The following is a 16,320-nucleotide window of genomic DNA, read 5'->3' as shown; positions in this document are numbered from 1 at the left end:
TATGCTTAGTCAGGATTATCCAAATTTCTTAAATTCGCTCTAAATTCGCCCCCAACGTCTTATGGACATTTTACGGTATAAAATCCGCGGAGAAAACGACCTAATGATCCGGATTTAGGAAATATGACTGGATTCTAAATAAGCTTATCCACTTATAAAGGCTTATATCAAATTTCTTGCGTAAAAACAAAAATTAACTCGAATTCTAGAAGCTTTATTATTTCCAATCATTACATTGAACCTAAAACTGCATTAAAAATCATCACATCCTCTTGAAAGATATGCCTAAATTTTTTTAATCCTGAACAAGTGTTATTAGGCAGTGTTCTAATTACAAATACAAATTTAATAAAGAATCAACGTCGAAAGAAAAGTGCAAATAACATATGTTTAATACTGAATATTTTTAAATTATTTTTCTACAAGTAATTGTTAAAAAACATAAAATATACACCTTGAGTTTAATGCGTAAATTAATTAAATTTAATGGGCATATTAATTAAATTTGATGCATAAATTGATTAAATTTAAACGCGTAGATTTAACACGAAAATTTTAAATTGGCAAAACATAAGCATTTTTTTAGTGTTTTACCGTGAAAAATCATAAATAGAAACTATGCAGTGTCTATAACAATTTCCCACTTTCTATATAAACAACGATTAATGAGCGATTATATTTTACTTATTGCTATAAGTAATAATGCTATCATGTACTTGTACTATGACTAGATTAAATCAGAAGGAATGGTTGCAATCATTCACCGGAAATTTTACACCACCTCCCAATTATTATTCAAAATCCTCATTGTAGCTTGAAATTAAAGAAATGCGAGAACTTACTGCGCTTTCTTCATTTTGCCTGGTGCAGCAATAACAGTGGGTGCAGATATTAAAATTGTTCGTACTTCTTATGCATCATATCAACAAATCGCAACATAGAAATGTGCGTAAAATCTCTATGTTAATTAGCTTCAATGAATTAAACTAAACCTTCTTGTGCGAACTAAAAAATAAGTGAAAAATAAAATTTGGCATTCTACCCTACAGTGAACCCCATTCCTGAAGTTTCTATGATCCAATCACAACAGCTTTCAGAGAGGAAAATTCCCGAATTTTTTAAACCAGTTTATAACAATAATTAAGTATTACGTCCTAAACATCGAAAGTGTCAAGATTACATTAAAAATCCTCGTCTGAATCTCCTTGAATTTATTTACAGTAATAGTAAATGAATAATCCCTGATCTACTTGGTACATCAAGACATTCGCGAACGTGTTCAATGCCATTCGATTAGAATCTAAATTTTTTAAACAATTTTAACTTTTCACTTAAAACAAGTTGATTTTTAAAAGAACTAAAAGAGTAACGATAAGGGATGCGCTTGCGGTTGTTAAGTAACTTGCATTACAGCCGTCTATTTCGCATGCGCAGACTTCCTGTCTGCCTCCAAAACCAGATCTCTGGTAACATCGGTTCTTGTACTGAGAATCGTCCCATCCGCAGGTGCGGATTACTCTGCTATCAGGTAGAACTGGAAAGAGGCGATAACGATGAGAGCAAATCATGAAAGGTAAGTGGATTTTTTTTGGTTTATCGACACTTACGGCCATTTACTTCAAAGTCGATCACTTGTTTGATTTTCCTGCAGAGTGTATATGGTTTGCCATCCTTTCTCTCTGGGCAGGGCTTCTTCAGGTCGTCGCTTAGAAGATTAGTCGCATCCCCTAAGCACCTTTTGTCGGTTGCACTGTTGCATTCATAACACTTAATTGCAAAACCTACACAGGAAAAGTTTATTAAAACCAGAGAAAAAGATGGAGATTCTATCTAGCAATTTTTTGCATTATATGACTCGCTATGATATTTATTTAGGTATTAAATAGAGGAAAGCACGTAACGTCGAGTTTACTAAAGACCGAAGATGAAGTGAGAACCACCTCTTCAATCCATCACCAATCTTATTTAACCCAACAACACTCTCTTCCTTCTTTGCACTCTTCCTCAGGCAACCTGCAAAGTTTCTTATTAGTCGTCAATTCTTATTAGTACAAAATTATTAAACATTTCTGTTCAGACCGGTTATGGTTAGTTCAAAGTTACGACAAGTTTCTACAATATTTACAGAACTTTCTACTGAGCTCAGTTCGGGTTACTTTACCATTGTCGCAAGTATCGGCATTCAGTGGTCAGTTCAGATTATAACACTTCAAAGTTACTGAATATTCCTGTTCAGATAAGTTCAGGTTACGTCACAGTTGGTCTTTATTTAAAATATTATTTTTTTTAGGAGGGTTAGAAGGTGCCTTGAAAACCATCAAATTCTAAAAGGAAATTGCTAAGCTGTTTTTAAAATTGATTATTTCTTAATTCATCTAGAAAGAACTGTGGAATTACCTCCTCAGCTCCAACCCGTTCCTTTCCTCTTCCTGCAAATATATTGTCTGTATTTAAAACTGGGATATAATGATATGGTCTCTGATAAAAGAGTTAAAACAGTAAATAGTAAATTTCCGGTCTCTTAAATTTAGGAAAAGCCCATTTGGCAAGGTCTACAAATTATTGGTCAAAAAGTACAGCTGTGTGGCTAGTAGTAGTTCGTGTGATCTATTGACATGATCTCGTTATTGTAGAATATTTTTGTTAATTTACTTTATCTAAGAAAACGTTCAAAAATGATAAAAAGATCAAATTTTGTACTGTTATGCCTTAAACGCCCTGATCACCTTATAATTATATATCATAATTTAATTGAATAGCAAATCATCCCTATAGAAAATCATAACAAGACATTTAAGGAGTTGAGAACATAGTTGGCAATACTTTTGCATTGACAGTATAGGCAAGTAATCAATTGTTTTACGCAGCTGTATTCGAAAATTCGACTTCGGTTACCATTTACACGAGATTAAAAAAAAATATTATGTTAATAATTATTTATTTCTAAATTTACTTTTCTGTATCATACTAAGAGAGATTCTAAAGAGCAATAAGAGGAAAAAAATGCGGTTACTCTGTATCGAGACACCTTGCAAGCTCAAAGTACTGATGTATGCAGTAGTCACTTCTGTTACAATCTTTAATAATGTAGGCTTTCCCTTTCAAAAAAATGCATAAATTATTCAAATAAATTCTCTAAATTGGATATTTATTTTGTAGCATTAAATCTAATCCTTCGTATCATTTTAAACTTTTTTTGAGATTTGTGAATATTGCTAATATTTGCTATACAGTACGTATGTATGGCTGGATTGAACACATTGACGCAATATTTTGAAATAGATTCTCGTTGCATACCGCAAATAAAATATTAAAAATATCAGACATTTATATTCAGGAATTTCGCATAATTTTTTTTGTTTCTTCTTTGACTGTGACCTCTATCTTTGCTTTTAAATATTAAAAGTACAGCAGTTCCTAAAAATCTTTAATTCCATATTAACCCAATTTTTGTCCAAATAAAGCAGGGGTACGTTACATAATGCTCAAACCAAGCGAAGGGTGAGAATATTGATTTCTGAGCCAGTTTGTGCCAAATCAGCCATCCCTACGAACAAAGCCCTCTACAGCCCTCTTTATATTCATTGACTAACATTAAACACATATTATTCGGATTTCTTATTAGCTACATCAAAACAGTTTCAGCACTGATTTATAAATATTTTAAAAATAGAATTCATATGCGACCAACACTATTGACACTTACTGCTGCATAATATCGGAAAAACGAGTTATACTTACTTGAGCTAATACAGACGACGGCTATACAAAGGATTCCGAAGAAGTACTGCGTGCTGGACATTTTTCTGATTATTTCACGGACAAAGTGTTTAAAAAAATGAGGAATTACACGATGAGAAAATAGCAGCAGGACAGCGGGTCTGCGGACTAAGGTGAAATGCGAATAAAGCGTATCAAAGACGCGCGCAGATTGGGGAAGAGGAGGAAAGACCTTGTTTATTTGGGAGATGAGATATCCAGGAAATTATCCTCTTTATTATAATTGCTTATATGTTTATTAAAAGGAATGTTGCTACTAAAAAATAATTAACATGGTACTGGAAAATATGCAAGAAGCGGATGGTACACTATGGTATCTGGTGAGTCGCTTACCCCTATATCCGTCTCTGATTATACGATAGAGCTTTTTGTGAAACAACTTATAAAGATTTTAACATAATTACAAAATATGGAAATATTCAGATGCTCAATTTCAAATAATTTATATTACATCTCTTATTACTATTATTTTAACCATTTTCTCATCTATAGTCGATGAAACTAAGAAGAACCGAGAACAGTGGCATAGACCATCCCAGCAACGCGAAATCTCTTGAAGAACCATTGCACATATCATCGAAACAGACACAGCTCACCCTCCTTATGAAACCTGAATCTTGCTTCCTACAAGTATTATTTCTGGATCCAACTTTGATCCAGCCGCAGCTTCTTATCGTTCTTTTGTGTTCTCCATCATATACTGCAACAGCGGAAAATAGTATTATTCCTAAGAGTGATCTTTTCAGCTTTAAGAACCATTTTATTACTTTTGGTTTCAACTTTTCTACAAAAAGCGTGTTCCTTGTGCGAGCCAGAACAATCTTGTAGGAATTGGCTAGATGTGTCATTCGAGGTCAGGTTGGAGCATTCTGGATGTTCTGCTGAGTTGCATTGAAAACACTTTATGCATAATCCTAAATGAGAAAAAATAATTTTATGTGGCGCTACCGCAAATGTGTTTAGCAGGGCTTCCAGGCCTCGTCTACAGCTCGTCCTGGAATCCGCTTGGCTCGCCCTGCAAAACACTATTTTGCGGACTTGTATCTTTAATAACTACTTTCAGTCAAGTCCGCGTGCCATAAGCCCTAAAATTTAAACATAGCACTGTGTAAGATGGCTTTGGTGGTTACCAAGAGGTCAAAATTGTATGATGGTAAAGGAGAAACCAGAGGTATTTCTTATTTAGAACTTACCCTGTTGTGGTATCAATATGAGCAGTAATAGACTCAATATATGAAGAATTGCCATGTTGTTACCTCAGTTTTTCTGAAAAAAATAAAGTATACAGAGAGTTGCAAAATGTTTTTCAGAGTATTCTACATGGCCGATTCTATATAAAAATCGCAAAGAAATTCTATGTAAAAATTAGCTCAATAATTCTTTGAACAATATTTTGTAACACTCTGTATGATAAACCTTTTAATGGGAGAAGCTATGGATGAGACACGCGGCAGCAAATAAGTAACATGGGATGAACAATTCCAAGAAGGAGAAGTGATGGCAAAATACAAGAGAAGACAAAAAAAGGCTGAAGAAATGGGCCAAAATCCGTACGCATGTGGTCTTCCAGAACCATATCGATAATACAAATTTTTTAAAAATACTCATTAAAAAGATTTTTTCTTCCCTAATCGGCTGGTTTAAATCATATATTGACCATGAACAGAGCATCTCAGAAGTTTCAACTTCATGATCTTACACCTTTATCACGCATAAGATTCATATCTGCATGCTGACAAAATATTTTAAGAATCAATTGCTTTCATTGTTCTGATTTGGACTATACTGATTACATAACTTAGATAAGAGGTATAAATTGTTTAAAACATTGAACATACGCCATTGGAATTATTTTAAATTATCTAAGAGTACTTTCTGTTTTTTTTTATCTGGAATAAGACTAGTAATACTGATCTTGATTGATTGGGTGCTCTAGAGGAATTTATGTGATTGGAAAAGTTAGCAAGAACTTATAGTCTCAGTTTCAGCTAGGAATCAACCTATTTATTTGAAAAATTACGTGAAGCATAATTCACAGATTTCCCATTTTGCAGGTGAACATAAATGACATGTAATAAATGATAAATATAGCTGGTACTTACCACAAAAACATACGAAACCTTTGAAACTTTGATGGTACTTGGGAGCAGACAATGATTACAATTCAACACTTACAGACAAATTTCTCAGACAATTGATACTGTAATGAGGTCATAATAATTATCACTATTTTATAGTGTATCAGTGAAGGACTTGTGCAATTATCGTACTGTGAATGTAGCGGAAATTACTGGAATATTACTGGAAATAGCAGACATTTTTGGTTCTATGATTGTTTTGATGTTGGATAAGTTCCTCGTGGTTCGAAAGCCAAAAAAGGGGAGAATGAAAAAGATTTTCCATATAAAGTTTAACATAGCTTGTACACTATTTACTAATTTTGTAAAGTAATAAGTGTTGTATTGTCTATCAATACTTGTTATGTCAGCTGGTAACGCTGGGCATGATAACCATGGCCATGCAACCAACAGCCATGATTTATTTAATTAATTAGTGATTTTGAGAAAACATTTGTTTATAAGATTAACGAGATAATCGATTCGAAATAGAACAACTTTGGCGAAAATTAAAATTTGAATAAAATCTAAATTTTATTTATTATTTTTTAAAAAAAGTTTAAAAGAAAGCCCAAGCATTTCTTAGATATTAAGAATCAACAAATTTTTTCTTTCGATTGATGTGAGGCCCGACCACTCGTTATTGATCTACCCATACCGGTATGTATGGGACTCCATAAAGTTGCCCGGGGGAGTGTTGCTTTTTTTAAGGAAAAATCCCTGCATTATCTTGTTAAATTTAATTCAGCCTTTATATCCTAATTGTATATCATGTAGATACGTATGCGTATACATATAACAAAAATAACAGCGATGTATCAATTACATTAATAAGTAGTAACCGGCAGAAAGTACGCACTACATCGGATTTTTTTAAAAGTTATCATAAAATTTTATTTTTGGTAAAAGTTTGTGCATGCTTACAAACTCAAAACGCAATTTACAACATTTTATATCTCATTTCATACGGGAGAGATTCGAAAATTATGAAAAAGGTTCATGAGTAAAGTACTTATATATATAAAATTTTAGAAGGAACATGTATTATAAAAAATTATTTAGAATTAAAAGATAAGTCCAACAATGAAGTTTTGCAGAAACTTTTTACCAAAAATAAAATTTTCCGACAATTCAAATTAAAAAAAATCCCATATGGTGCGTACTTTCTGCCGGTCACTGTATATTGTATATATATATTACTGTATATATATATTACCGTATTACCAGAAGTAATAAACTCAATTTTTGTATACTTATTATATGATTGTAGATTGCTCAGCAATAATAACAAATTAAAATAAACTATAGGTACCAATAAATAGGTCTTATCACATAGACCAACGTCACAATATAAGTTAACAATATTATAAACATTTGTACAGATAGGTTTAATCAATTTTAATAAGTTAAAATGAAACCATTTTGAGAGAAATAATATTAAAATACAATCACAAATGTCTCTTTTTTGTTTCTCTATTAAAGTCTTAATAGACATTTAATAAATTGGAAATGGGTGTTGTGTAATAGTGATAGAATTGCCTTGTTGATGGTGTTTCCATTAACGATGAAACATAGTGAGTTGCCAGTGAAAGAGCAAAATTATGAGGACTTTGAGACTACCTTGAAGAGCCAATTAGGAAAATTGAACAATCCTGAAGGGTACCTCCTTGTATTGTTATTCAGTGCATCTTTTACTCACGAATATTACACAATATTTTTTATTACAAGTTCATCAATATTACACCCCGTGATGCTTTTAGATGCCAAGAAGTGTTATGAATTTATCAAAGAAGTTTCTAACATGTTTCCATAAGCAGCGCTACATGTATCATAAAGGCCGCTTTATGCGCTCTATAGCTTGCTATAATCGGTAAATTTAATTTCCACACACTCTTATACAATAACTAACTTGCATAAATTCTAGCCAAGGCTTGACGATAATTAATTAGTGTGACATTCTCGATTATCATAGTGGCCATTAATTACTACAAATTACGCGTTGGAAGTACAGTTCACTACAAAGAGCGTAACATCTATAAACATCTTTCAGAGATTTGATTGTTGTCCACTCTCCTCTTTCCAGATTTTTGGATGTTAGAGAACGTGACGGGCTAAGTTTAATGTTTGTTTATACCAAATAACCAGGTGGTGTTTAAAATTTGGCAAACGTGATCAGTGCTACTAAAGGGACCACGATGTTCAATCCGTTGATCGACAGTCGCACTGACGAATTGCAGCGATCGTTGCTGCATCTAGAGCAGTACTGCTTCTTGAGAAATTCGGTATCTGCCCTCTTAATTTTGTGGCAAATGTCCATATTTGTCTGTTCGGCTAACTGACATCCTCTGAATGTGTACTTCCTGTTCCCCACTTTAAAAATGTTACGGCGTTAAGAATTCAAGTTCTATATGGACAGAGACTTACGTTTGGTGACAACTTTCAAGCAATCTAGATCTATGTGCCTAGCCATGGCGTTGGTGTCTATCTCAAAGATTTTATCATATGCAGGATCAATTGTCTTTGCGAGGTCTCTGGTGCGGTCAAGGGCTTTTCGGTCGCAATGAACTAAAGGTACGTCGTAAGACTCTGGGTAAAGACACTCAGTTTCGTTTTGTTTCGTGGAACAGAGGTAGCATCTAAAGCCTGCTTCTCCTGCAAACAAAATGGAGTAAAGATATAAACATAATCGAGATTTTTGTTTCTCTTAAAAATGTCCATTTCTTGAGCATTTCACAACCGAAATCAAAGGACGAGAAGGTCACATTGTGCTTCGAATTCGGTGATTTCATTGAAACTTCTAAGTAGAACAAGATTTAAAAAGAACTACTATACAGGGTATTTCAAATTCGACCCTCACCATTGGGATCTCGGAAACTAGAGGAGATACGAAAAAGTTTAAATGGGGGCAAAGTTGCGCAATCTAGTGCTTGATCGAATACCGTTTTCAAAATTTTAATTTTCCAAGTACTTCCGAAGATATCCGAGAAAAACTAAAAATTGGAGAATTCATTTTTATTTATTTTTAGCGTTATTTGATAAAGAAGATTAAATCCGTAAGCACATTTTCATTGCCACTTTTTCTCAGCTACACAATGACATATTCAAATTTGCGATCCGACGTTTCGTCTTTCGGCTACCATCATCAACTTTATTTTTTCTTATGGGCGCCATATTGGATTTTTCGACAAAAAAATAGTACGTTTCATTCTGAATTCATTGATATAGAACTTCTTATAATTTACTTTTTTAAAAGCCGAAGTATTTAAATAAAAAGAAATATTACATAGTTGGCCTTGACTCCATCGAAAGACTTTCTTTTGTTCGCGCTATATGACAGAACTTTTCAAACGAATTTAGAGCGTGTGCAGATTTCCAATGAAAATGAGTTTCCGAAGTGAAGAAAAACGAGATATGTTAAGACTTTATTACAAATTTGATAGGAACAGTACGAAAACAGCTCAAATTTATCTTGAGTTATATCCGGAAAGACAACAACCGCATAAAACATTATTTAAAACTTTAGATGAACATTTCGAAAGCACCAAACTCACCAAACTGACCAAAAACCTAAAGTGAAGTATGGAAACAGAATGGAAAAAGATTTTCAAAGGTACCAAACAGTTAAATGTTGATCCAAAGTTTTAAATAATGTTCTATGCGGCTGTTGTCTTTCCGGATATAACTCAAAATACATTTGAGCTGTTTTCGTACTGTTCCTATCAAATTTGTAATAAAGTCTTAACATATCTCGTTTTTCTTCACTTCGGAAACTCATTTTCATTGGAAATCTGCACACGCTCTAAATTCGTTTGAAAAGTTCTGTCATATAGCGCGAACAAAAGAAAGTCTTTCGATGGAGTCAAGGCCAACTATGTAATATTTCTTTTTATTTAAATACTTCGGCTTTTAAAAAAGTAAATTATAAGAAGTTCTATATCAATGAATTCAGAATGAAACGTACTATTTTTTTGTCGAAAAATCCAATATGGCGCCCATAAGAAAAAATAAAGTTGATGATGGTAGCCGAAAGACGAAACGTCGGATCGCAAATTTGAATATGTCATTGTGTAGCTGAGAAAAAGTGGCAATGAAAATGTGCTTACGGATTTAATCTTCTTTATCAAATAACGCTAAAAATAAATAAAAATGAATTCTCCAATTTTTAGTTTTTCTCGGATATCTTCGGAAGTACTTGGAAAATTAAAATTTTGAAAACGGTATTCGATCAAGCACTAGATTGCGCAACTTTGCCCCCATTTAAACTTTTTCGTATCTCCTCTAGTTTCCGAGATCCCAATGGTGAGGGTCGAATTTGAAATACCCTGTATATGGGTTTTAAAATTGCTCCTACACAATATCCATTAATGAGGCGCTCCACAAGCTTCCACTTTACGACGTTAATCCCAAAGAGAAGGAATCTCAGTATAGATAAAAAAACATCCTCTTCAACATAAAATTGACGATTGTCTTGAAAAGCGAAGATATGGGGGGGGGGGGGGGGGGGGTCGATGGATGACTGATGGATGATGAAATAATGACTGATTTTAGATTTCTGCAGATATTTCAGAAATCTCAATATACATAACTGGGAATCTAGGTGCTTTAGTCGTCTTTAAATCATAATACATTATTAGAGATAAAATTATGTCGTATATATCACATGGTGAATTTTTATTAATAATAGAAAAATTTTATTTGTGACGGCAAAATCATAAGCTTTAATTCTGCCTTGAGATTGAAGTGAAACACAATATTTCAAGAATATCTCGATTATCAGATCAATCTCTCTCTCAATCAGAATCGGACAACCTCATTGCATGTAAATCATTACTGTTCAATATGAAGCTATTCTCGCTTATAGGAGAGTTAAACATTACACCTATCTATGAAAAGAAATTGATTAAAATAACCTACTCAAAACTTGATCATGAACCATTACCAAGAAATTGCTTGAAAGTATAAATTCTCAGAAAATCCAATGGAAATCCCTACGTGATCATATATAAATCGTAGTATGACTGATAGCATATATGTATATAAATCATATCGTCATCCCAAAAGGTCGATTTCAGGTAAGTGGGCGGTCTTTGATCATTGCACTTAATTAAACACATTTTTATCTTTTGTTTTTAATTAAGCAATGATCCGATGAATACCGAAAATTTATCTCAAATCAGCCTTTTAGAATGATTTCATGGTGCATATCATCGAAACTGGACTTCTCAGCGACTAAGAAAGGGAAGGAATTTAGGATTTCCCATAATGTAAATATTGACCTCTCATGCATTTAGTTTACTATTTATTTTAGTTTTTTCTGCTATTTTTTCTTAGGTTTTTTGAGTTAAGAAATAATCCAGTAAACTAATAATCAATAATTGGTAATTTTGAGTAGGCTGAAATTTGTTATCCACAGATTCTTCGTTTTAGCGTCCATTCGTCCATAGTTCGCGTATTTGAGTAAGGAGAAGCATAAAAAACTACCGATAATTAATTTATCTTTGTTTATTATCATGATTTTTTCTATATCCTCAAGTACACGAAAATGATTTGAATGCTGTATCAACCCAGAAAGACTCGATATCTCGGAAACCAAACGAGAAGTCAAAACCTCGGTTGCATATTAATCTCTTTGAGGTCAAGTGATAAACCAAGTGCTTTGTTTTAATATCGGGATTTCTCTTTTTTAAAATGTTTCGTTTGACTTCTTGTAGTAGTGCACACCCCATGCATTATAAGGAAATTCAATTTCACACATTTATCTGAGAAACGTGAATTTTGCACGATTGTAGATAAAAGAAGGAGCTGACTGGGACCCTGCATGAGAACTGGTTCACTTTGAATTTTGCAGTGACCCTGCTGAAATGAGTGTATGTACGGATAATCTTTAGATAAGCCTTTTTTTTAACAGTAGCTAGATAGCAATTTATTTATCTCTATTTATTTAAGAATATCTAAAATACCAATTATGTGCGCAATTTGCAAATTCAGAGATTTCAGATAACAACTCACATGGGCACTTCTCGCAGATATATTTGCTGGGCAATAATCGAAAACATAATTTCAAAACAGTTCCATTAATGGAGAAATAATGATTTTATCATTTATCGGCAAATTTTCCAGAGTACATCACTTCAGAATCAGCTATTGTTTCGGCAATTCGTCAAGGTCTATTAAAGAAATAGGCAGGCATGATAAAAGAATTTGCACGGTTATCTATTATTGGGAATTAAAAACTGATGGTGCAATGTTAATTAAGATAACGTCAAATTTGACCACCTGCTCCAATTAACTTAACGATAATGATCGTTCTGTCAATATACGTGCCAACATCGGAAAAAATTAAATAGGAAAGGGTATGGTTAAGGAATTACGCTGAAGAGTAGCACGAATAGCACATTTTGATATCTCCGTGGAAATGTCTTTCGGTGTAATTAGATGCTCTTTATCCACTACATTTATCTTTGAAATAATGCGCATGCAAGACGACCAATTAAATAATTAAAAACTCATACCTTTCCCGCAAAACAACACCAAAAGTAAAAATAGTCCGCAAGCTTCCATCCATGACATTTTGGCACACTGTAAATAATATAAATATTAATAAATTATTGTTCGTCAGAATATGAAAACTGCCTTGCTTTCAGCTTTCCAGCCAAATCACTTTGAAGTGAAAGAACTTTTAGTAAACAAAATGCGCATTGCTAGGATTTCTGGAATATAGTCGAGGCCAGGAATCTGGATTCGTGCGCTTTTCAATGTTGTCAAGATCTTACCTGCAACATTCCCAAAATGCTATTGATCACGTCCTACAGTAGAACTGTTTGAATCACGAATTACCAACAATTATTCTCTGTCAAATCCAATGCGATTCTGGAGCTTCGTACATTTAATTTTAACTGCGTTGATTTTAATTGCCATCCCAGACTCCATATTATAGCATCACGATCTTATTTTAGATTAATTCATCTATGCACCAGCTGCAAAATTATTAAACATTGAAATTTTCCTAAAAAACTGCATTAGATATCTCAGATAATACACATAATGTACAAAATTTAATTATACGAGAAGCTCATAGTACGGTCAGTATGCAAAGGAACTTTCAAATACCTGCGACTCACTTTAAAATTGTCATAAATCCAAAAATTCAAATTCGAAGGAAATCATCTAAAGAATTTTCAGAAAGTCCTGAAAATATCTCGTAAAAAAATTATGCAAAAGGCAAAAAGCTTTTTTCGCATTATTTCAGAAGAAAGTTATCTTTCTAAAAAATCTTAGGTTTTGCACAAGTTGTGGCAACGTTGCATGCTCCATATTTCAGAACTTATCTTTTCTAAACATCGCAAACTTATTTTATATATGTAAAATTCCAAGCACCAAATTGAATGCGATTTTGTGCGTCAGGTGGAAGCATTGTTCACTTCCTGAAATAGCCTTTTTTCCAAAAATTACGTTAAGTATACATATTCAACCTCCTCTGATACCGATGCATGCCCAAATAGTAATGGATCCTTTAAAAACAAATCTCGTCATTTTTAAAAATAAACGTTACGTGCGACATTATTACTTTACAAGTAAAAGTTGATAGGTCCTAATCAAGACTTTTAATTCAGCAAACGTTTGTTGCCACTTAAATTGAATTTTTGCTAAATAACACAGTTATAAGTAACATGTGACTCATTTATTTTGACTTCAGTTATTCCGTGGAGTTCCATGCCAACCCAGTACTCAACTTGAAATACATTTTTTGACACGTCGCTACTTAATAAAGAAAGCTTAATTATAGTCGATGATTTTCTAACGTTAAAAATCGGATTCAATTTAAAGCGTACTACTTGAGGTTTTGGATCAATTTTATATAAATACTGAAGTTCTGCAGTATATCATATTGAATCCACTTGTAAAGAGATAATTATTTAATGTTTTTTTTTAAAGTAACTTGAGAATTACAACTCGTTTGATTAAAAAGTCCCATTATTTTGCAACATATTTACTTAATACTCTAGATTGAAATAAAAATACGTCATACTTTATAAACAATGAATCAACAAAAAATGGGCCGCAAGTGATAAAAAATAAATTATTTCTATTAAAAATCTTAGATGCGGAAACTCATCTGGCAATGAAGTCTGCTCAAAAAAATTCTTCGTCCTTGTCAAAAATTAATATTTATTCCTAAAAAAAAATCAATACGTTGGGGTTGCCGTTTGTCCAGTAAAAAGAACCATAGATATCAGAACTTTTAATTGCAAATTTGATTAAGGTTGTTTTTAAAATCTGATAGATTTAAAGTGTCTAAAATCGTGCAAGTTACCAAGTGGAGGATTTATTTGACCTCAACTTTTACCTTGAATTTTCAAAAGCATCTGGCAACAGTGCCCACAGAGATGGACTCCCTGACACCAGGCTGTGCAATTATGTCACAATATGGTCTGCTTTTTAAAAACAAAAGACTAGCTCGGTGTTGCCAGTTTTTAGTTAATAAAAAATGTTCTACTTAACTCATATATCCCTTCTACTGAATTATTTTTAATTGTAGTGCCGTAAGTGAGCGTAGTTTGATGTTTTCAACAATTTTAACCCGATTTGTAATCTATACCTTATTTTTTCATTAGATAACTTGAGTATAAAACTTTTCTAATTTGAAAAATTTCCCCACTCGAGATTCGTTAGCTTCCTAGATATTGAAACACATCATAATATGATAAACGAATCCACAATAATTTTTTTTAACCTATTTTACAAATAATATACATCACATAGTACTTTTCAGGTGTCTGATTATCTTATAAGAGAGATTAACTTAAACATTACGGATTAACGATAAAGTCAAAATTTATTGTACTTTTTATAGATACTTTCAATGAATGCGAGAGATGATCAATAATAATTTTTACGCAACATGTAGATACATTTTTCTGAGACGATATAAAATGGTGAAAACATATTAAGTACTTCTAATTAATATTAGCTTAAAACTAGTCAATAATGTCTTTTTTAATCATAATAAAATTAGTTAAATATTTTCTTTTACACAATTTCATAATACTTTGAATTGTAAATTTTCAAACTTTACGAATATCTTCAACAACTATTCAAGACTTTACATGAGTCGAATCTTACCAATCACATACATAAATCGAAACGACTGTTCCTTCGAATCGAACCCATAATTTATAGCAGAAGTTTAATTTTATTGTTTCCCCTTCATTTTTATCCTCTTAATTTATAACATTATGGATAGAGGTTGTGAATACCTAACTTATTAAAAGCTTTAAAAAGGTATTAATTGCATAAAATCTCGTTCCAATCGTTATTTATATCATTCTACAATCACAATTTTTCGTTTTTGAAAATTTGTCTAACACTAGATTCGTCACTCCAACTATATATCCCTTAAACGCCACATGGAGAGACATCGTCAGGCTTTCTGGCGCCTCATCGTCCCATTTTCAACCCCCACAATCGGGAACGTGGGGGGTGAAAGACATTTAAACCCCTTATTAGAGCGAGAGTGATATCCGGTAACATTAGATTATAGAAATCGGGTTAACGGTGTTGTTAATGTAATTTGTTGCGACCAGTAGGGTAAACAAATAAATAAATACACTCTCCTGTCCATATAACTATATAATATTTACCTAAGAGGCAATACAGGGTGTTTCCAAAAGATGGTTACTGACTGAGGAACGAATGGGTAGGGCCGTTATTACCTAATTCGCCCTTGTATATTTGAACTATACTTTTAAGGTGGGTTTTTACTGAACATTAAAATGTGCAATTTAATTAACTTTGTAATTATCACCTTTTTGAACATCGCATTCGTGAGCATTGCAATTCCTCTATCTACGAATTTGCAATTTTTAATTGAAAAGGTGGAACGACTGGTTGAACAACCAACCAACTCCGTTCAACAGGCCCAATCAACCACCGTCAAACAGGCCAATCGGCCCAAAAACCGATCGACTGATCGTCCGATCCACAGACAGATCAACTCATTGAGGGAGCAACCGATCGACTCATTGACTGACCCACAAGGCAATTAACCAACCTACCATTTGGCCGTAGATCTGTTACCTTTATCTATCCAGCGTTGACTGGAATGATTTGATCTCCATTGAATCCCAGATTCACTGAAAACTTTCAGTAAGTCTGGTTTGGAGTATTTCGGTTTCAAATGGGTTTATGCACCAAATGGGGCTAATCTGTGGTTGATCGTAACTAAAACCACCTCATTTATATAAAAAAAAAATCGATCCGAAACCTCCTTCCAGAGATCCGGAATCTTCTTTCAACCCCCCTACATGATCAAAAAACATTACCTGTAATTCGTTACTTTTATCGGAAGTCTGGAGAATCTTAAAAAATCCAATATTTTTTCGGAAGATCTGTAAGGTAATTTATCGTAAATTAAATTTTGTTT

At 33.0% G+C, this 16,320-nt stretch overlaps 2 protein-coding genes and 1 long non-coding RNA gene across 3 annotated transcripts; all 3 read right to left on the bottom strand.

Annotated features, from left to right (window-relative positions):
• Positions 1-198: 198 nt before the first annotated feature.
• On the bottom strand, positions 199-3,917 carry LOC136409841 (UPAR/Ly6 domain-containing protein crok-like). The gene is made up of 3 exons (XM_066391654.1): positions 3,742-3,917; positions 1,608-1,781; positions 199-1,534 (listed from the first exon to the last, which is right to left on the bottom strand). Exons 1-3 carry the CDS (start codon positions 3,800-3,802, stop codon positions 1,332-1,334), a joined length of 438 nt encoding a protein of 145 aa, XP_066247751.1. The 5' UTR covers positions 3,803-3,917; the 3' UTR covers positions 199-1,331.
• A 787-nt stretch (positions 3,918-4,704) lies between these two features.
• Positions 4,705-6,248, bottom strand: LOC136409852 (uncharacterized). The gene is made up of 3 exons (XR_010752205.1): positions 5,886-6,248; positions 4,974-5,046; positions 4,705-4,865 (listed from the first exon to the last, which is right to left on the bottom strand). It is a non-coding gene; the product is annotated as an uncharacterized lncRNA (long non-coding RNA).
• Positions 6,249-6,622: 374 nt separating this feature from the next.
• Positions 6,623-12,757, bottom strand: LOC136411882 (uncharacterized). Its single transcript, XM_066394677.1, has 4 exons — positions 12,671-12,757; positions 12,410-12,476; positions 8,322-8,549; positions 6,623-8,267 (listed from the first exon to the last, which is right to left on the bottom strand). Exons 1-4 carry the CDS (start codon positions 12,677-12,679, stop codon positions 8,050-8,052), a joined length of 522 nt encoding a protein of 173 aa, XP_066250774.1. The 5' UTR covers positions 12,680-12,757; the 3' UTR covers positions 6,623-8,049.
• Between the last annotated feature and the right edge of the window lie 3,563 nt (positions 12,758-16,320).

This window comes from Euwallacea similis, chromosome 1, assembly GCF_039881205.1.
Source record: "Euwallacea similis isolate ESF13 chromosome 1, ESF131.1, whole genome shotgun sequence".
In the NCBI taxonomy this organism is placed as follows: domain Eukaryota; kingdom Metazoa; phylum Arthropoda; class Insecta; order Coleoptera; family Curculionidae; genus Euwallacea; species Euwallacea similis.
This window is presented reverse-complemented; position numbering and strand designations above follow the sequence as displayed.